Below are 23,168 nucleotides of genomic sequence, written 5' to 3'. Positions count from 1 at the left end.
GTTTCTCTGCAATCTGCGATATATCCTCAGACAATTGTATTGCATTCTGCTGAAAACTGAATTTAAACTTGTGTTTGTCTACATGTGAACAGTGTCTGAGTGGTGTTTGCACAATGGTTTTTAATATGGCGTTTTATCGCGTTTTGCAATGAAACTCTTCATATATATATATATATATATATATATATATATATATATATATATATATATATATATATATATATATATATATATATATATATATATATATATATATATATATATATATATATATATATATATATATATATATATATATATATATATATATGATGAAAGAATAGTTGAAAATATAAGATGTATGTAATTGGAATATAAAAATTTCAGTTGTTGCTAATAAAAGATTTAAAAATTCTTTAATATATAATTTAACTATTTCAATTTTTTTTCTTTTATTTTACAATTAAGTTGCAGTTTGCCCATCGTGTTTCAATGCCTGTAAAGAAACCAAGTCACATTGAGAAAATTAGACTGCCAATCTTTGAGGTTGTTCCGTCTAGTGGAACTTTGGTACCACATGAGAAAACCAACATCCAAGTCCGATTCATGCCATCCGAGGAGGTATCATTTATACAATCATTTATTACTCACCTGCTGATGAGAACATTATTTGTTATTTTTTATAACACATACTGTTAATACCAGGGGTGGGGAAAGGCCCTTTTTTCCCGATCTGGGACCGTGTTTGCCGGTCCCACTTTTGTCATTCTTGTCGGTCCAAAGCACCTGGTAATTTTTATTATTGGAACAAATTCCTATCCGTCAAGTGGACCGGCCTGCCCAGACATCGGTATCGCGTGCATGATTTAAAATAATAAATAAATAGTGGTCAATATAGCTGGTGTTTCAGACATCTGTGATTTTAAAGTTGGCCTAAGTATATATCGCTGGTCACTGAAGTCGGACCTACAGTAGTGTTAATCCACTGCCACTTAGGCTAGACATTTGTCAAATGCTTCAACGGTGCCATCTTTTATTAATTTTCAGGACACAGTACTGAATACTCGTACTTTTTATACATATATGGGAATTAAAATTCATAACTTTTATTCCTTTTTTTAATATTATTTATTCCATTATGTAAAATATATACAATTTGTGGAGTTTTTTCACTTATGTGACCAGCCTCGGTGGCGTCGTGGCAGGTACTGGGTTCGGATCCCAGTCGAGGCATGGGATTTTTAATCCAGATACCGACTCCAAACCCTGAGTGAGTGCTCCGCAAGGCTCAATGGGTAGATGTTAACCACTTGCACTGACCAGTGATCCATAACTGGTTCAACAAAGGCCATGGTTTGTGCTATCCTGCCTGTGGGAAGCGCAAATAAAAGATCCCTTGCTGCTAATCGGAAGAGTAGCCCATGTAGTGGCGACAGCGGGTTTCCTCTCAAAATCTGTGGTCCTTAACCATATGTCTGACGCCATATAACCGTAAATAAAATGTGTTGAGTGCGTCGTTAAATAAAACATTTTTTTTTTTTTTTTCACTTATGTGATAAAAAGAAAATTGTTTCATGTTTATCGTTTCGCGTTCATGATTCAAGATAAAACTATACCAATGTCAGTATGAATTAAAAAAAAAACCTATTTGGCAAATATCGTCTTTTAAATGTTCTTCTTTTTTTAATTCCTTTCTTTTTTCCCCTCCCCCCCTCATCCCCGGTAGTAATGACATCAAGTGGGACCGATTGACAATTTTATTCCCCCCCACCCCTGGTTAATACATATACATGTATGTGTAATAACGTTTAAAAGACATACAACTGGCTACTCCTAGGTGATGACCAGGTCACCAATGTCATACTATCCAATTAAAAAAACAAGCATGTTTAAAATTGATGATTTTGTGATGTACAAGTTAAGCTGAAATTGACTTGTCTGTGATGTACAAGTTAACCTGAAATTGACTTGTCTGTGATGTACAAGATAAGCTGAAATTGACTTGTCTGTGATGTACAAGTTAACCTGAAATTGACTTGTCTGTGATGTACAAGTTAACCTGAAATTGACTTGTCTGTGATGTACAAGTTAACCTGAAATTGACTTGTCTGTGATGCACAAGTTAACTACAAGTGCTAGCACATAAATAGGTTTTAGTTGGAAAAGGCGTTTAAATTTATTTTTAAACTGTTTTTGAGGCTATGTAAGAAATAGAATATTACATTCTAGATACTATTTATCTTACAGCTCATTGTATAGAAATGTATCCAACTCACTTTCATTCAATAGAGGGGGCGGGACGTAGCCCAGTGGTAAAGTGTTCCTTGATGCATGGTCGGTTTGGGATCGATCCCCATCAGTGGGCCTATTGGGCTATTTCTTATTTCAGCCAGTGCACCACGACAGGTACATCAAAGGCTGTGGTATATGCTATCCTGTCTATGGGATGGTGCATATAAAAGATCTCTTGCTACTAATGAAAAAATGTAGCGGATTTCCTTTCTTGACTGGATATCGAAATTACTAAATGTTTGACATCCAATAGTCGATGATTAATAAATCAATGTGCTTTAGTTGTGTCGTTAAACAAAACAAACTCGTTCATTAGATATGTTTTCAGGGATGCAGAAATGAAAAATATTTTATTAGCCGCTGGACAAGAATCGATCAACTAAAATTACTAGCCTGCCAGTATTTCTACTAGTACGCCAGGCTTTAGAACAATTATTGTTTAACAATATTATAATATACACTGTCTTCACTTCAAATAAGGGGCGGCACGTAGCTCAGTGGTGCAGCGCTCGCCTGATGCGTGATCAATCTAGGATCGATTCGCGTTGGTGGGCCCATTGGGCTATTTCTCGTTCCAGCCAGTGTTCCATAACTAGTGTAACAAAGGTCGTGGTATGTACTATTCTGTCTGTGGGGTGGTGCATATAAAAGATCCCTTGTTGCTAATCGAAAAGAGTAGCCCATGAAGTGGCGACAGCAGGTTTCCTCTCTCAATATATATGTGGTCCTTAACCATATATCCGACGTCATATAACTGTAAATACAATGTGTTGAGTGTGTCGCTAAATAAAACATTTCCTTCCTTCACTTCAAGTAATAGATACATCAACATCACGTGGCAAATGAAATCAAACCCCAAACCTTGATTGACAAAACAATAATTTTGAAATATTCTGGTAAAGACAAAGTTTTTCACATTTCTTTCATATAGATTTACATAATTCAAGATACATCTCACACGTATTTAACAGAATGATCTATTCAAAACACACCGGCAGTATACTTTCAACATAAACAAGCCATTTGTAGGAACTACTGAACTTGGACTGGCACTGTTTCCGACATGTTGCGCAGTTTGGAAATCTGAAGTTATCTATTGTCATTGCGGTTCACATACAGTTGTGTATTTCATCATAATTCTGAACCATTTGTTTGAATTGTTTGGAATTGTGACATGGCTGATGCAGAGTTAAAATAATTGTCATTCAGAAAAAGACAGATAGCTCATAGGACTGGTAGATGCATATTTTAACTTGTCTGTCAGAATTGTTACTTGCATTTGGCGAGCGGACGAGTACTTTCTGCACCTCTGGTTTTATAAAAACCTCATTTGATAAATGGTATCTAATGGCCACTCATGTAGTATTCTCTATGTCACACTTGAAATTGTAGGTGTAACTCTGCTTGAAACAGATGGTCACTTGTGAATACTTGATCTGTACTATTAACTGAACATTTTTAATAACAGAGAATACTACATGTGTGGCTGTTACTTTTAATTCTATTTTATTGCTGTGTATAGTTTAGGCATCAAGGCCAGGGATTTTCGAAGCTATCTTAGTACTACAAAATCGTAAAACCATCGTAGGCTATGATACCACTACAGCTCACGCCATAGTGACGTCATAGCTTATGATGGTTTTATGATTTCATAGCACTAAGATAGCTTAAAATATGGACCCTATGCATTAATAAAGAGCCAATCTGATGTCTTTAGTTTGATATAACATGGCCACAATATTTTTGCAGAAGTATTACGATCACAGAGTGCAGTTTCGAATGATTCAAAGCAACGAGCAGATCGTACTGACCTGCTATGGTCAGGGTCAGGAGCCACGTCTTCACTTTGCTGAACACAGTTTGGTGTTCACCCCGGTTCTGCCAAACAGTGGGGGCAATGAGAAGGAGATCACTGTAAGGAATCCCTGCCCTTTTCCTGTCGAATTCTACAGTGTTGAGTTGGACAAAATCTATGTGGAAGAGGAAAAGGTTTGAAAATTGATATTGTTCTGTTAATATGTAACAAGTTCATCCAACTTTGTGAAGGACGTGGGAGTCTTATAAAAGCCATTAAAAACAAACAAGCTTGAAAAAAACCTTGGAAACAATGCTTAGCCTTATAATTTGATGAAAAGACCTACAAATTTATTATATTTGTATATATTAAAAATAAAGGGTTGAAAATAAAATGTGAAATAAATTCAGTTTTAATTGTGTAAAGTTATAGTTTTGAAAAATATGCAAAGTCAAAAGCAAATGTAACAAGAGCTGTAACAGAAAACCACCAAAGTGATGGGCTTATATCACTGATAATTGCTTATGGTATCAATGGCAATGCATTTTTTATTAAAACAAAATGATGAAAACATAAACTTGCACTTGAGCAAGAATCCATTGTCCTGTCTGTGGGGAAAATGGATTTTAAAAAGAATCCTGGCTGCTATTTATTAGGAGAAACCCATGTGGTGAGAGCAGATTTCTTCCCATTGGTTGAAATAACCATAATGGATGTATACTACCAAATCAAATCCCATAGATGACAATAATAACATATATGGCTAAAACTCCTACCTGCAGCATATCAATCGACATAAATGCCATGATTATAAATACTACCACCCCTCACCCTTAAAGTGAATAAGAAAATTTTTGGGGTCAAGCTGCTCATTTCTGAGATAATGGGTAGCGTCTATGACTACCCTAGTTCTGCACAAAATTCAAGTACTTTTTTTTACAGGTACCCCATACATGTTTCAAGCACAAAGCTACTTGACACAGTGGTACTAGATGAAATAAAATTGCATGCATTTTTTGCCAAAATAAAACTAATTTTTTTTTACAACCAACACACTCACATTTATAACCAATCACAGGACTTGTGGTGTTCACTTCTCTATCAAAGGTTGGGTGCACCCCAAACTTTGACCCGGCCGGAAATTGTTTAGTTTAGTACTACCTAATATGTTGGTCATCTATTACAATAGCAGTAGTCTGATTGTGCTGGGGTGTCATTAGACAAACATTATTTCCTTTCCTTTCCATGTAGATTCTGAAGACACTCAAGTGCTACGACAAATACAACAGAATACTTCTACCAATCAGAGAGCCTGGAGAAAGACTGCCCCCAGAAATTCTCGATTATTATGAAGGTAGGCCAGAGAAAACATCAGAGTCGGCCATCACTAATACTTGTATTAAAAGTAGTTTGCTACAGTTTGATTTCCTAAAGTGACAATATGTAGAGTTATAGTTGAATGTTGACTAAGTTTTATGTCTTTATTTATGATAAATTATTCACAACTTACATGATCTCACATCAAATATAAATAATGCAGTTTATGAATGATTGGTTGTTTATGGTTTACAGTGCAGAAAGAATGGACCAAATAAATAGGAATAAAATAAGATACAATATAAATCATCAGTCTAAAAGACTATTTTGTGTTTTGTACTTCAAAACCAACACAAACTTAAAATGTGTTTTTAGTCCCCTACCGGTCCAACCTGCCTGTCTCTGTCTGTCCCAGACCATATGGTTATTTTTTTCACAATGTCTGGAGATGCTGAGCTAAAAATGTTTGTATAGATTTATCATGTTTGACTGTCAAGTGGTTTATCCATTTTTCACAATTTTATGGCCCTTGAACTTACATGTAGGAGATCCAAAAATGTGTTGGGCCCTGTAGGGAACACATATTGCTTTAGCAGTACTCTAAGAATGCTAATTTATAATTTGTTGTGTTTTTAAATTTAAAGTCAATGACAAAGGTTTGCTAAGGCCAACATCAATTCACTTGTGTGGGATGAACAGAAAGGTTGGCTGTAGGATTTTCATATAGAATTGATGTAACATCAAAAACTGGTACCTGCAATACTCTATTTATGAAATGTGCATAATATATACATAGGCAAACTTCCTCAAAAAACAACCAACTGATCAAGATATTACATCTTTCCCACTTAAAAAAACAACAAACCCTGTTGTAATTAAAAGTTAAACACTTAATTTTTAGAGCGCTATTGAAGTTCTACTCCTGGATCTGCATCTAAATAGTATTTTATTGTAGGTTAACGAGTATTCCCTAAATACACACTGCTATTTCAGTGCCTTTTAAATTGGATATGTATACTTTATTTTAAAGACAAAATGAAGAAGATGGATACTAAGGGGATTGAAATCTCTGTGACTGATCCAGCCGATGAGCAAGATGTGTCCGACAAAGGTAATAACTGAATGTATACATCAGTTTTTTCTCTCTCATATTTGACCAGATGCCCACGACTCCTCCATAATTGATGACATGTAGGGAGGGGTGAGGGTAGAGGCACTGTAATTATTTTATGCCTGGTGGGTCTGCTACAAGTTTTTGTTGGTACATTTTGAAATTTTGATTTATGGGCGGTGATTACACAAACAAATTGCCTCCCATGCACCCCCTGCATGTGATCAGTTTTGACACAGCACTTTAAACATTTTAGCCTTTTGTTATACTGTATATCGCTGTGTATTGGCCGACTTTTCAAACCTCTAAATACCACCAAGAGAAGAAGGATCGGCCAGTACACTGAGTCAACAAAAAATGTCTAAGAAAATGCAACAAACTTTTGGTGTGTACAGAACTTTGATACTAATGAAAACATGTTGGTCAATCTAAGCTTCAAAACCGTACCATGGCGTTTTATGATACCTTTTATGACCACTGATATTTTGTCCTCAGTTGCAGATTTAATTGGTCAGAAGTGATGAGTTTTACTTACCGTCATTGTTGATTCTGCAATTCCTAATAAATTATTAGAAACTATGTTTTATTTGAGATATCACCACTTATAAAAAGAACGGAAGAGGTGTAGTGTTCATTATTGCAATTATGTATTGTGGGTGTTAAATAATATTTACATCGCCGTATAAAAGTGAAACTACATTTATCAGCTAGTGATGTCCATGCGAAATAAAAGAACAGAACAATATTATCCCACATTAGGTAAATTTTTTATAAACCTTTATTCTTTTTTTTAGCTATTTTGAAATCTTTATTAAAATAGTTTTTGGATGTTGTACTTTGATCAGTTCGCCAAAACCAAATTCCCGCAATTGACTGTTACACGAAACCAACATTATCTTGATCGGATATATCTATATTTTTGCCAGTTTTAACTATGTAAAAGCTTATACATCATTATCACATTTTTGTACCAGATATTGAGGGGCAAACTAATGGGTCGGCTAATACACAACAATATATGGTACATAAAATTAAGAATTTTTATTTATCAGACAGGTCCATTGATGGTCCTGGTGATGCTTAAATAATTACTTCCCAATTTGCAGACATAATCACATGTATAACCTGGGGAATGTCTGTAATTTATTCTATACTGACTGATATTTTTGTTTTGCTGTAAAAGGTTCTGGTGTGGGTGAGCTGGATGTATCACCTGTGTCGGCTGTCATTGCCCGCCATCTTGGAATAGACCTTAATACAGATGTGCAAGTGGCTCGTAACAGGCGTGGAATTGTCATCCTTGTACATGGACCACGCAAGTCAGGTCTGTATGCAGTCAAACTGTTAGGGGTGGGAGTTAGCTCAGTTGGTAGAGGACTCGTGTGAGGTGCTTCAACCAAGGCATCAAACCTCCATGGTAGACCCATTCTTTCATTGTTTTTTTTTTTTCATATCCCAGCCAGCGTCCCACGACAAGTATATAAAAAAGTTGTGGTATGTGTTGTCCTGTTTCTGGGAAAGTGCATATAAAAGATACCTTGCTGCTAATTGAAAAATATAATGGGTTTCCTCAAAGACTATGTGCCAGAGTTAACAAATGTTTGACATCAGTAGCCAATGATTAATAAATCAATGTGCTCTAGTGGTGTTGTGAATCAAAATAAACCTTAACTTATTTTCAAACTGTGTTAACCTTCTGACTACTGCAGGTGAGATATCTCGCCCAACATCACGCCAGTTGACATACTGTACACTATACAGTACATTCCCCAATTCATATTTCCCGCCGCTTTGCACACGACAATCACTGGAAAGACTTGTATAACAGGAAACAGAAGACAACTCAGCTTCCTGTATCTTTAGGTTTTTGTTTTTCAAATGAAAATAGCTTGTAATTTTGAGTTGAAAAAGTGGTTTTCGGCAAGTATTTTCGCTTGACAGTGGCAGCACTTCGCAGTCATTTTCAAGGATCGATAGCTGATTGTGACAGCTAATTTGATAATAAATTTGATCACCAAATATTGGGATATGAATCGTAGGGTTTTTTTGTGTTTTGTTTTTTAAAATCTGGTCAGAAAACCACTGTTATCGGGAATAATAGACATAAATACTGGACAGCTGGCCACAAATGCTGGTAAGTAAATGCGACTTTTTCGAATTTTTTTGCTTTATTTTAGCCAACTAAAGTATAAAAATTATAAAAACCCATGAAAATAATACTTACCGATTCATATATGAACTTTATTTTATGTATTTATGAATTATTTAAGTGAATTTATGTGAGCAAAAATTATAAACTTGTACCCACTCAACATGTTTTTTTTGTCAAAAGTTAATCCAGTCTAAAGGTTAAGCAGTCATTTAAAGAGAGAATGAAGTCCAATTTTGAGGGGTTTCACTTTATATATTATCTGTTGGTCATTTAGCAGGTCATTTGGTTTGTGACCATACCTTTAACAGGGCTCACCCTGGATCAAAAATACCTGTAGCCAAAATATTAGCCAAATGGAATTTTTATTAGCCATATTGAAAATGCTTTAGCCAAATTTGTTTTACGCAGTACTGTATTGAGTATTTATATATGAATATGAAAATGTATCTTTTTTCAGCTAATTGTGTACAAACTGGAATAAATAGGAATAACAAAACCACAATGGGGGTAGGGGAAGTTAATATATTACTTTGATTTTTCAGCGGGGGTGGGGTTGGGATGGGGTTATGCAATATCTTCAGAGTTTGAAGCCAGTACCCCATACACCCACCCCTACTTCTAAGGCCTATCACATTAAATTAACAAACATACAGAAATATGGGGGTGGGTTGGATGTTTATGGATGGTGGGTTTTTTTTTTCTTTCTTCCTTTTTTCCCAAATAGAAATTTGAGAGCTTCTTTTTTTTTATATATATAGAGCTCATTATTTCTTTAAATAGCAATCTTTATGTTAGTTTCAATTGTTTTTTTCTTTGCTTTTTTTTTAAGTGACCCGTCAATTCCCCACCCCAAACAATTTCATAATTTGTGCCATGTTGTTGCGGTTGATTTCAGCGTTGTGTTAAATGCTTGTTGTGATTTCTGCTTACAAAATTTAAATACTGCATGTTCATTTCCGGCGATCGCGATCTGCATGGGTACGAAATTAACAAAGACAAAGGAATAAACAAAAACTGCAGTTAGGTATTCATTGATGCGAATAACTATTGTTTTTCTACAAATTTACATCAAGATTTACTTTTGCGTAATCGTATTGTTTAATGTCCGCAACGATGTCTCTTGATACGCGGGTGTCGGCTGACTTTGAAGCGTGACGTATATTCCACCGAGAGCTGTCCTCAGTTCAGCCAACGAACGTTCTTCCTAACGTTCGCGAACTATTTGATTGGTGTTCGTCGTATCCATTTGGTTTAACGTGAAGCGCACAAACCAGTCTAGCGAACGTTTTGTTTTCGCTCGGTCTGGCTGAACTCGGCCCTTGAGATGGCCTACATGTCTTTCGGCCCTGAACTGGCATGTGTATTCAAATTGACACGCATTGACGGTCTGTTTTTATTACTTTGGTTCAAAGATTTTACAAAGTAAAAATAACAAGCTACAGATCTTCCAGACATTGCTGTCATACATGCTGAATGCATGCCGTTAAAATTAATAACTGTGATTATTAAAATAAGCAAACATCATAAGGCCTACGCTGTATTCTGCATGACACCGTTTCTCGTTACCGGTCGCGAGATCGCTATTACGCTAATTGAATATTTGGTAGTATTATTATGTTTAAGATGTCGTATAGATTATGTAACCGTTTGTTCACATCAGAAGACAGAAAATGGCTTAGCCAAAATTTTAGCCACTTGCAAATTTTATTAGCCATTTTGTGTAAAAATTAGCCAATGGCTAATTTGGCTACCGACAGCGCGAGCCCTGCTTTAAACACTAAGACAAGTATTTGTTTAATACAAGTCATTGTATATACAGGGGTAGATCTTCGATTTGTTTCTAAGAGGGGGTGCAACTTGGGTGGGGGGAAGCATTTGTTTGATAAAGTTGTCATAGATTGAAGGTGCTCACATTTAACATATATGACTTTTATTTTAATTGTTTGTAAAGGCATGAGTTTGGTGTCCCTGCATGCCTGAATGGATGGGTGATTCGCAAAAATAAATGCTCGCGAACTGACTCATTTTCATCAAATCATGAACATTTTATCCCCCAAAAATAAAGTATTTTACAATATTCAATCTGAGGGGTGTAGATTACCGTGGCCCTTGTTTGAACGAATCACACTTCACGAAAACTGGACTTCCCATTTAACACTGATTACTATAAGCATTGTGATTTTCCCACATGATATGTCCCTGGAACAGCAGAGAGGTGGCTGCATAAAACAGATCAAGTTGTAGCATTGTAGCACAGCACTACATCTTCAACGTCTATTGACTGTCAGTCTAGGGGTTTTCTTGACGGGATGCAACCCATCTCGTCCCTACGAGCTGTGCACCCTAACGGCCTTAACTCACGTGGACATATAGATCGGACTTTAAATTTTTAGACCTTCATTCAAAAGTTTATGTCGAAATTACTTTCTTTTTTTAATATAATTAAATAGTCCGATCCTCTCTTCTTTCTCTTATTTATTTTTGGACTGTCCTTCTACAATGCTCCAAATTATATAAATATTCGACCGAGCAGTCAGTTCTTTTTATTTTTGACTTGTAACTTTTTTACTAATTGCTATTTTCAAAATTCTGCCCATTTTCAACTCTACCCCTCCCCCCATCCTGAGTCAGGCCACCGATCTTATCTAATTTCTTTTTGACCACCCGATCTAATCTAGCAACCAAATTTAATGAGTAGAATTTTCTTTATTAATTATATTAGAGATGCGCATCAGAATTGTAAAGGCCCACTATTTCATTTTTGGATGTAAATTTAAAAATGTCCGCTTAATATTTTTTTTGTCTCCGGGACAAGCCCCTGGCTATCCAGAGACAGGCCCCGGGACAGACATGCTCGAAAGTCTAGTGGTATATGAGCATGTAAAAATTATTCGCACTCGCACTCGCATTGTCCTATTTATATGCCTATGAGTATTTATCTCTGCATTAACTTTTTTATTTTCAGGTAAAACGACCACATCGGAGAAACTAGCTGAGAAATACAACTCTGCAGTGCTTGTTGTCGACAGAGTTGTCATGGATGCCATTGCCAAGGGGAAATCAGCAGCTGCTAATGAAGTGTGGGAGAAATATTTGGAATTTGCACGAGAGAGAGAGCGGGAAGCAAAAGAAGCAGAAGACCAGGAAAACCGTACGTTTGAAACTTATCTCTGGAACCTGGGATAATCTGGGTACCATTCAGCATACCTGGCATCCTAAAAATACAAAAATTGTTTTGTTTTGTTGCCATTTTTGTTTTGTTTTTTGTTCCTTCTTTATTTTTCATTTTAACTATCTGGGACATATATCCAGAGATGAAAGTTTTCATAGTTTATCTGGAATTCTTGATTTTTAATCGTCGGTACAATGTTTCCCCTGTTTGACCTGAATTTTTCATATGCAGCTGATGCTTTGCATACAGTCTGAATGGAGATGTCAATTTAGAGCACTGTTTAACCCCCCAACCCCAGGGCCAATCTCGGTACCTAACCACAGTATTAAAATGATCTGATTTGTTGTCATAACCCACTTTCATCTCTGTACATTTTCCACCAAACATTTCAAGTTTTTCTTTTTAAGTTCTTTTTCTGTGAAATTATCAGCTCAACTGCTGTAAACTTTGTCAAAGCAAAAGTCTTTCACTGACGTTTTGAAAGGCAATATATGTATTGGTGTATTAGGCATCTGTAAATGATCTAAAAATGTACTAAAAATTGTGTTAGAAATAGGAAAAATATAGTATGTAAATGATCTTGGAGTTGAAGAGGAATAGGCAGAAATGTTAGAATAAGACTAGGAAGCCATGTTAGAATAGGAATAGGAAACAGTCTTCACCATGACCAAAATAAGGCAAGCTTAAAATCACTCTCCTGAAATGGAGATAGGCGAGTAATCACATGAAGTTTCAAACAAAATAAAATAAAAGAATTTACTGCAAGGTAATCAATTTGTCACTCTTCTAAAACTTTTCAGTCAAGTGTGGAAATGAGAGGGAGTGCATGCTCACTCGTCTTTCTTGGCAAAGACTGCACAGCCATGTTAGAATAGGAATACACAGCCATGTTAGAATGGGAATAGACAGCCATGTTAGAATGGGAATAGACAGCCATGTTAGGATAGGAATTCACAGCCATGTTAGGATAGGAATACAAAGCCATGTTAGTATAGGAATACAAAGCCATGTTAGGATAGGGATACAAAGCCATGTTAGGATAGGGATACAAAGCCATGTTAGGATAGGAATACAAAGCCATGTTAGGATAGGGATACAAAGCCATGTTAGGATAGGAATACAAAGCCATGTTAGTATAGGAATACAAAGCCATGTTAGGATAGGGATACAAAGCCATGTTAGGATAGGGATGCAAAGCCATGTTAGGATAGGGATGCAAAGCCATGTTAGGATAGGAATACAAAGCCATGTTAGGATAGGAATACAAAGCCATGTTAGGATAGGGATGCAAAGCCATGTTAGGATAGGGATGCAAAGCCATGTTTGGATAGGGATACAAAGCCATGTTAGGATAGGGATACAAAGCCATGTTAGGATAGGAATCCAAAGCCATGTTAGGATAGGGATGCAAAGCCATGTTAGGATAGGGATGCAAAGCCATGTTAGGATAGGAATCCAAAGCCATGTTAGGATAGGAATACAAAGCCATGTTAGGATAGGAATACAAAGCCATGTTAGGATAGGAATACAAAGCCATGTTAGGATAGGGATACAAAGCCATGTTAGAATAGGGATACAAAGCCATGTTACGATAGGAATACAAAGCCATGTTACGATAGGAATACACAGCCATGTTAGAATAGGAATACAAAGCCATGTTAGGATAGGAATACACATCCATGTTAGGATAATTATACACAGCCATGTTAGAATAGGAATACACATCCATGTTAGGATAGTGATACACAGCCATGTTAGAATAGGAATACACATCCATGTTAGAATAGGAATACACAGCCATGTTAGAATAGGAATACACATCCATGTTAGAATAGGAATCCAAAGCCATGTTAGTATATGAATACACAGCCATGTTAGAATAGGAATACACAGCCATGTTAGAATAGGAATACACATCCATGTTAGAATAGGAATACACATCCATGTTAGTATATGAATACACAGCCATGTTAGAATAGGAATACATATCCATGTTAGAATAGGAATACACAGCCATGTTAGTATATGAATACACAGCCATGTTAGAATAGGAATACACAGCCATGTTAGAATAGGAATACACATCCATGTTAGAATAGGAATACACATCCATGTTAGAATAGGAATACACATCCATGTTAGGATAGTGATACAAAGCCATGTTAGAATAGGAATACACATCCATGTTAGAATAGGAATACACAGCCATGTTAGAATAGGAATACACAGCCATGTTAGAATAGGAATACACATCCATGTTAGAATAGGAATACACATCCATGTTAGAATAGAAATAGACAGCCATGTTAGGATAGGAATACACAACCATGTTAGGATAGTGATACAAAGCCATGTTAGGATAGGGATACACAGGTCATGTTAGAATAGGAATACACAGCCATGTTAGGATAGGGATACAAAGCCATGTTAGTATAGGAATACAAAGCCATGTTAGGATAGGAATACACAGCCATGTTAGGATAGGAATACACAGCCATGTTAGGATAATTATACACAGCCATGTTAGAATAGGAATACACATCCATGTTAGGATTGGAATACACAGCCATGTTAGGATAGGAATTCACAGGCCATGTTAGTATGGGAATTCACAGTCATATTACAATGGGAATACACAACCATGTTAGAACAGGAATACACAACCATGTTAGAACAGGAATGCACAACCATGTTAGGATAGGAATACACAACCATGTTAGAACAGGAATGCACAACCATGTTAGGATAGGAATACACAACCATGTTAGGATAGGAATAAACAGCCATGTTAGAATAGGAATACACAGCCATGTTAGAATAGGAATACACAGCCATGTTAGAATAGGAATACACATCCATGTTAGAATAGGAATACACATCCATGTTAGAATAGAAATAGACAGCCATGTTAGGATAGGAATACACAACCATGTTAGGATAGTGATACAAAGCCATGTTAGGATAGGGATACACAGGTCATGTTAGAATAGGAATACACAGCCATGTTAGGATAGGGATACAAAGCCATGTTAGTATAGGAATACAAAGCCATGTTAGGATAGGAATACACAGCCATGTTAGGATAGGAATACACAGCCATGTTAGGATAATTATACACAGCCATGTTAGAATAGGAATACACATCCATGTTAGGATTGGAATACACAGCCATGTTAGGATAGGAATTCACAGGCCATGTTAGTATGGGAATTCACAGTCATATTACAATGGGAATACACAACCATGTTAGAACAGGAATACACAACCATGTTAGAACAGGAATGCACAACCATGTTAGGATAGGAATACACAACCATGTTAGAACAGGAATGCACAACCATGTTAGGATAGGAATACACAACCATGTTAGGATAGGAATAAACAGCCATGTTAGAATAGGAAGACACAGCCATGTTACATTGGGAATACACAGCAATGTTGCAGTTGGAATACACAGCCATGTTACATTGGGAATACACAGCAATGTTGCAGTGGGAATACACAGCCATGTTACAATAGAAATACACAACCATGTTACAATGGGAATACAAAGCCATGTTAGAATAGAAATACACAACAATGTTAGAATAGGAATAGGCATTAAATTTATTTTTATTAATGCTATATTTAAAATGTGTGTGTTAAATAACTAATATATATGTACTCAGCGGTCACCTGCCTTAAACGGCCACTTTTTTCCCTCCCAAACGATTTATAATGTAAATGCACCTGTAATAAGTGGTCACCTGTTCGCCAAATCGCTAAAATACCTGTATTAGGCGGCCACAGTAAAGTTTTACTATTATATAAAAGAGATATTTTAACAACAATGACAAGGTGCAGCAAATAAACGATCATCACACCTTCAGGAATACTAGTACCCTTTCAATCGCGACATCTCTACTGTGTATCAATTAAGAAAGTATGACTCTGGAATGCATTAATTGCTTCTGGGCAGGCTATGCTTGACATTTGTAGATCCACGTACTATGACAATACACCGCATGAAGTAGAAATTAAATAATTAAATGGAAAAAGAAAACAAACTTGTTGAGAATGGTTAATTTAATACATTCCAGTTGCATTATTTCTGAAGGAGACGACATGTCAAAAGTTGATTAGCAGTGCAGACGGTAAAACAAGAAACAACAAATGTTTTAAAGACTATATATGTGGCAAGCTGTACTCAGCGGCCACCTGTCTTAAGCGGCCACTTTTATCTACTCCCTTGTGTGACCGCTTAAGACAGGTTTGACTGTGTATATATATATATATATATATATATATATATATATATATATATATATATATATATATATATATATATATATATACATGTATATATATACATGTATATATATATATATATATGCATATATGGGTCATTCTACAGAAACTGTCACTTTTCAAAATACAAAGATAAAATAATTAAAATATATAAATTTTTATTGTTAACTTTTGGAGCTGTAATCGGCCTGCACGTGCAGACACATGTTACTCTATGAACGAGCTCATTATGTCATTGGTGTTACCGGACAAGTGGGATAGTTCAGCAGTGTGATCCAATTGGTTTATAGTGATCAAGAATTAAAAACTATCCAAGGGTGTAATTGTGCATTTCCACACAGATATTCTGTATGTGACTTAAATTATACACTGTGGCAGTTTTAATTATTTAAAACTATGGAGTCGTTCAAAATAAATTTAATCAAAGTCATAAAGGTAGAAGGTATACTTTCCTTAATAAACATTTTAAATTTCAAAAATAAAGTTTCTTGAGAAATGACAGCTAAAATATTCTTGCGTAACACCAATGACAAAAAAAGTAACACCAATAACAATGTGTAACACCAATGACATTCAAGACTGTATCCTTGAAACACTATTATTCTTGAGACTACCACTGTTTCTGTATTGATACAGCCAGTCAGACAGTTTAAAAAATATATTAAATTAAGACATAGACATATATTTATTACCCATATGGGCTCAAATATACGGGGTAATATTTTTTCGATCTCTGCACAGTGTGCAGATTGCTTCGGTGGTTTGTTATAAGAGTACTTTACTGTATAATTATTATAATCATTACTTTTTTCTCCTTTTCTTTCTCTTTTTATTTTATTTTAGTAGGTGTGTTCAACAAATCTCAGAGTATTTATCGTAGCAAAGGAAGCCGTATTAACATGAAGGACGAACCAGCTCACAAGATGTCGCAGACATCTCGTAACAAGAGGAAATCGGTCGTAATGCACAAGGACAAGACAGTGGATGGAATTCCTCATGAACCCAAGGTAGATACTTACGACAGTCACATATGCGTTAAGCAGCCTCCTGTTGAAGGCTGGGTTTTTTAATATTTTCTTAAGACAAGTAGCTGCTTAATCTTCTAACTGCTGGATTAATTTTAATTTTACTCACATATTTTCACTTAAATTTTTTATAAATACATAAAATAAAGTTTATATTTGAATCGGTAAGTATTATTTTGTGGGTTTTTCTAATTTTTATATTTTAAATCAGTTAATGTTGATTAAAATTAGGCAAAAAATTGAAAAAGTTGCATTTACTTACGGGAATTTGTGGCCGGATGTCCAGTATTCCATTATTCCCAATAACTTTGTTTTTCTGACCAGAATGTTTTGGGGAAACGAACTACGATTCATATTACAATATTTCGTTATTTTAATTGTTGGTAAAATGGTCAAATTAGCTGTCACAATCGATTATCGATTCCTGAAAATGACTGTGATGTTCCATCATTGTTGTAAAGTAAAAATACTTGCCGAAAACCACAGGTTTTCTCCATTGAGAAATGAAAAACTAAAGCTGCCAAAAGCTCAATTAATCTATTTCCTGTTGTTCTATTATTATTTCTGGTGAGTGCCGTGTGCAATGGTGGGAAATATGAATTGTGGAATGCACTGTATACAGTGTACAGTATGTCACCAAGACTGAATGCCCCCTTTCAGTAAATTGGTATGGTTTATTTAGTTTTTTATTAGCACACTCGAGTGGCACCAGAAAAGGGTAGTATATTTTGTCAATATTGAAAATTTGATTAAATTATAGGAACGATCTCTTTCTGTATATATGTTTATTATCCACATAGTTCAACATATTCAGGGAAATATAACCAGTATGACACATGTCTCATAATGATTTCACATGCACAACAAATGGCAATTTTGGGAAGCAATGTCATAACTTAATGCAGCTTCTCCAGTCTTAGCTCTGTGTAAACGCTCAACAAAATGACTACATTTTTTTAAAAATGACATCATTTCATCGTATCCTTCTAATTACGATTGAAACGTTTTGACATTGTCCTAGCTTTGGATAATATTTTGGATAATAAAGAAATTAATACTCGTGAATTTGAATCGTACTAATTTTACGAAACTCGTGTCAGGATTCATGTATTACCCTTGCTTTCGCTCGGGCAATACAAGAATCCTGACACTCGTTTTGTAAAATGAGTACGACACACAGGCTCGGATAATAATCTCTATATATCTACACAGGGAACATTTTGTTTTAAAAATCTTGATTAGCAATATTTCTAGTCAAGTGAAAATTGATTAGCAACTATTTTTCAATGTTTCAAAATTGTGTAGCGATTTCTCAAACTTGCATAATGAATCATAATGTGATACCAGGGATGGGGAAAAATAAAATTGTCAATCGGTCCCGCTTGATGTCGTCATTAACGGGGGGAGGGGGGGGAGAGAGGGAAAAAAAAGAAAGGAATAAAAAAAGAACTTTTTTTTTTATCACATTAGTGATTCGAGTGGAAAAAAAAACCCCACAAATTGTATATATTTTACATAATGGAATAAATAATATAAAAAAAGGAATAAAAGTTATGAATTTAAATCCCATATATGTATAAAAAGTACGAGTATTCAGTACTGTGTCCTGAAAATTAATAAAAGATTGCAGCGTTGAAGCGTTTGACAGCCTGAGCCAGCCTGAGCCAGCACATGTTTAGACAAAGAGATTACCGTAATAACGTCGTCGTCTTGAGATAACCAGTACACGTAGCTGTTCTGCTTACTCCCACTTGTTAACAAAAAATTGGAAACCTTTTGTTAATTTTAAAATCCTTTATAATTATTGGATAGACTACATTGAACAGTCAACAATAAATACATTTATAGATTATTTCAGTATATTTTATGCTATTTCAAGCAGTTTGTATTGCACAAAAGTCTCTTGCTTCGGACAGGGACACTCGACCCGACAAAGCTCCGTACATAGGTGTTGACAGGTGTTGATTGTAACCAGTTGCAAACTCTGGGTCCTTTGTTTTAATTGGAGTGTAATACCTTGATGGCTCTCTCACCAAGAATGGTGTTATTGTTAACGTCTGTTTAATCTCTTGACCGGCTCAGCAACTTTGACAAAATTAATGTCTAGCCTAATGGCTGTGGATTGACACTACTGTAAGTCCGACTTCAGTGACTGACGATATATACTTAGGCAGACTTTAAAATCACAGACGTCTGAAACACAAGCCATATTGACCACTATTTATTTATTATTTTAAATCATGCATGAGATACCGATGTCTGGGCAGGCTGGTCCATTTGATGGATAAGAATTTGTGCCAATAATAGAAATGGACAGGTGCTTTGGACCGAGAAGAATGACAAAAGTGGGACCGGCAAACACACGTTTTTAAAAAATACTTTCGGTCTCAGAGATCGAGAATCGGTCCCAGACCGGGAGAAAAGGGCTTTTCCCCACCCCTGCGTGATACTGAATAAAATGTTCTCTATCGATACAAATAGCTCATTATCAGGCTGACCATAACACTTCAAGTGGCTTGTAGGAATGTATGTTGAACAGTTTACTGAAAATAAAACACATACTGCACCATAGCCGGGATTCAACAACGTATAAGCTGTCACCCCCACTCCTGCAAACCAGTGGTCCCTGTAATGCATATGTTATGAACAGTCAACAGAGTTCAGTGACCTAGTAGGAACTCGCTTAATGCTGGTAATTTAGATGTATTTTCGATCATGCCTGATGGTGCTGATATTCAGATACTTACTTACTAATAAAGGTGCAGTTACTGTTTTAATATTTACTTATGATCTGTTTTCAGTTCACAAATTGTTTTATTTTTAACATCTTTATTTTTTCTTTTTCAATATACCGGGTAATCCATGGCAAAACCCCCAAAATGTGGTGTTGAATAAAAAAAAACTCTGCTGAAATCTCCACGGCATTACTGATTGCGGTGGACAATTGTATGGGTTGTATGTACAATGTCATCTGTTGCCAAAACTATAGTTTGCATCAGCACAGGGCATATTTTCATATTTTTCTGGAGGAGGGCAGCTGTCTACCACCTCCCACCCCCCTCAGTACCACCCCTGTGTATGACTAATGCCAAGTTGTCTTTGGTGTATTTCACTGCCTATAGGTGACAAGTGCTACAACTCTTAAAAGTCTGATTACCAGTCAGTTGGCTGGCTGGACTGCGCAAGAAGATCTGATTGAGACCATCCTGCTGGAGCGTGCACAAGTAAGTACATTGCACTCTGTCCATACCGGATTTCTGTGTAAACTGTATTCCTGTATAAACCAGATTTATGTGTAAACCGGATTTCTGTATAAACCGTATTCCTGTATAAACCAGATTTATGTGTAAACCGGATTTCTGTATAAACCAGATTTATGTGTAAACCGGATTTCTGTATAAACCGTATTCATGTATAAACCAGATTTATGTGTAACCGGATTTCTGTGTAATCTGTATTTTTTTGTACACCAGATTTATGTGTAAACCGGATTTCTGTATAAAACATATTCCTGTATAAACCAGATTTATGTGTAAACCGGATTTCTGTGTAAACCATATTCCTGTATGAACCAGATTTATGTGTAAACCAGATTTCTGTATGAACTATTCCTGTATAAACCTGATTTGTGTAAACCGTATTCCTGTATAAATCAGATTTGTGTAAACCGGATTTCTGTATAAACTGTATTCCTGTATAAACCAGCTAGATTATATTCCTAAAAGAACTCATTTTAAACAAATTTTGTTTAAAATAAAACTTTATAACTCAGTGGTGAGTTTAGGAAACAGAGTGCTTGCAAACAATTTGACTTGTGCCATCATTTGATATCATATCACATTCATCTAAAGTTAGGTGCAAAAACCAGTCTAGCAAGCAACTGCAATTGCTCTGCCTCTTGAACGGTACTCCATTTACATGCAAAGTACATAACATGTTAAACATACTGGACCACAGTGCTCTTGTATATATATATATCTCAATGTAATTTTCATTTACAGGAAGTTGATTGTGAATGGGGAATTATTTTTGATGGACTACAGACGATATTCTCTCCAAATGCTGTGAGCATGGCCAACTCCATAGTAAAACACTTCAATGAAAGAAGATTTATCTTCTTGGTCCCTCTAACGGTGGACGAAGATTTTCGAAAAGACTCTTCAATTTTGGATTTAGATGAAAGAGGTAGGAATACTAAAAGGAACTGAAAATGACTATACTACAAATCTTAGATCAGTTATTTCTATGATTGTATGTATTTTCAGCATTCTATTACATGCAAAAATAGGTTTTGGTTTCGTATTTCAGTAAACTATTCAATTAGCCATTTTCTATTAGTCATCTAACATTATGTGGAACTTGTTTTTGTACTTATGTTCATTACTGAGTCTTCTTAACTTCCACAAAATACAGACCTTTAGCTCACTCAAGCAAAATCCTTATTTCAAAATATCTACGGTCGAGAGTTTTGCTGATGTAGTTTTTCATGCTGCTATATCGTTAAACATTCATTCATTCATTCATTCATTCATTCATTCATTTATTCATTTATGGGTCATTGCACGGAAAAGGTGAAAATTTCAAAATTTGTTTTCTTAAAAATAAAACAATTCGAATAAATGTTTTTGTTTGCAGCACTGTATTCAATACATATTTCTGGACATGAAATTATGGTTTGGCACGCTAATAATCATTTTAATTTCGTAAGAGTGTTTATTGAAAACTAACCGTTAAGAAATAGTGTCCACTATGTTATGGACAACAGCAGTGAAGAGCACTACACCAAACATACATAATTTACATTTTAACTTGCATTCCAACATAGATCTAAGGTTCTTTGTATGAACTAATATAATTGTGTTGCAAGATAGAGCTATATTTTAGGTAAGCACCTAAATGTTTGCTCTTTCAAATATTTTTCTTCAGAACTATTACTTGTGATTTTAAAATTATTTCTTCTTTGTTGGAGCAGTATGTTTTGGTTCATATCACTCAACAGAGTCTTTGAATGTCCTTCAAAATATATACTTATGTCCACTAACAGAAACATTTTCACTTTGAAAAAACCCGCTTATTTGTGAAAGTAACCTAGTGGACACTTGGTAACACAGTGGACCAGGATTACGTTCCACTAAGTTACCTATACTAACCCATCTAAGGAACTGACTGACTAAAAGTAAAATCTTTGATTATCTACTTTTAGTCACCAGAACAGATTAATATAGCAACAACAATGAGAAACATGGTCATTAGTCTGAATACAGACACATATAGGAAAGGAATATTTGTTTAACAATACCTCAGCACATTTTAAACTAGTATATGTTTATGTCGATATATGGTTGATACGGAGAGAGAAGTAACCTGCTGTAACCACTCGGCTGATCATAGCAGTACACCAGTTAATGATATTTTATATTGGCCTATCCGTACACAGGATAGTGCATACCACAGCCTTTGATGTACCAGTGATCGATCCTGTGACTCACATATTTCCGATCCAACGGACAAATTATGGCTTGTCTGCAAAAGTATGGAATCATTGTTCAGATGTATACAATGTATGATGTACAAACAACAAACACAGTTTTAACATTTTGAACATTTATGGAACAAAAATAAATTCAAGTACAATGGTTAACCTTTTCCAGTTATCATTTAAAAAAACAATTTCTGATGCACACACAACAAAAACTATTGAACATTTTAACAACCCGTTAATAGGTAGTGAACCAACACAAATCATGTGCAGTGGTCAGTCTTTTTATAATGTTCATTAAATAGGATTTATCCAATTTCTGATGCACAACTAACTAATCCAAATTTTATCAACTCTTGAACAGTCATACAACAAAACACAGTTTAAGAGTAATGGGCATCTGATATCATTAAAAAAATCTTAACTACTCTTTAACGTTTAACTAAAATAACATATTTTAAACAATCTAAATTCAACCATAACCCCAAAGGCTTTTCCAATTTAAGACAGAACATAATGATTATTCAGTGTCGGTCAATGAACAGTTTGTAAATTTGTA

At 35.4% G+C, this 23,168-nt stretch overlaps 1 protein-coding gene across 3 annotated transcripts in view; it reads left to right on the top strand.

Annotated features, from left to right (window-relative positions):
- LOC121388868 (hydrocephalus-inducing protein-like) overlaps positions 1-23,168 on the top strand; it is a 237,898-nt gene that overhangs the window by 88,698 nt on the left and 126,032 nt on the right. For 2 of the 3 annotated variants that reach the window (XM_041520392.1, XM_041520390.1), the window contains exons 30-38: positions 448-600; positions 4,021-4,260; positions 5,318-5,420; positions 6,414-6,494; positions 7,678-7,818; positions 11,612-11,797; positions 16,949-17,112; positions 20,253-20,354; positions 21,132-21,315. In XM_041520392.1, the coding sequence (XP_041376326.1) occupies positions 448-600; positions 4,021-4,260; positions 5,318-5,420; positions 6,414-6,494; positions 7,678-7,818; positions 11,612-11,797; positions 16,949-17,112; positions 20,253-20,354; positions 21,132-21,315 (1,354 nt within the window). The remainder of the gene's footprint in view (positions 1-447; positions 601-4,020; positions 4,261-5,317; positions 5,421-6,413; positions 6,495-7,677; positions 7,819-11,611; positions 11,798-16,948; positions 17,113-20,252; positions 20,355-21,131; positions 21,316-23,168) is intronic. The other variant, XM_041520391.1, reaches the window with a different exon arrangement.

Source organism: Gigantopelta aegis, chromosome 14 (genome assembly GCF_016097555.1).
Source record: "Gigantopelta aegis isolate Gae_Host chromosome 14, Gae_host_genome, whole genome shotgun sequence".
NCBI lineage: Eukaryota > Metazoa > Mollusca > Gastropoda > Neomphalida > Peltospiridae > Gigantopelta > Gigantopelta aegis.
Note: the sequence above shows the minus strand (reverse complement) of the source record. Positions and strands in the feature narration are given on the sequence as shown.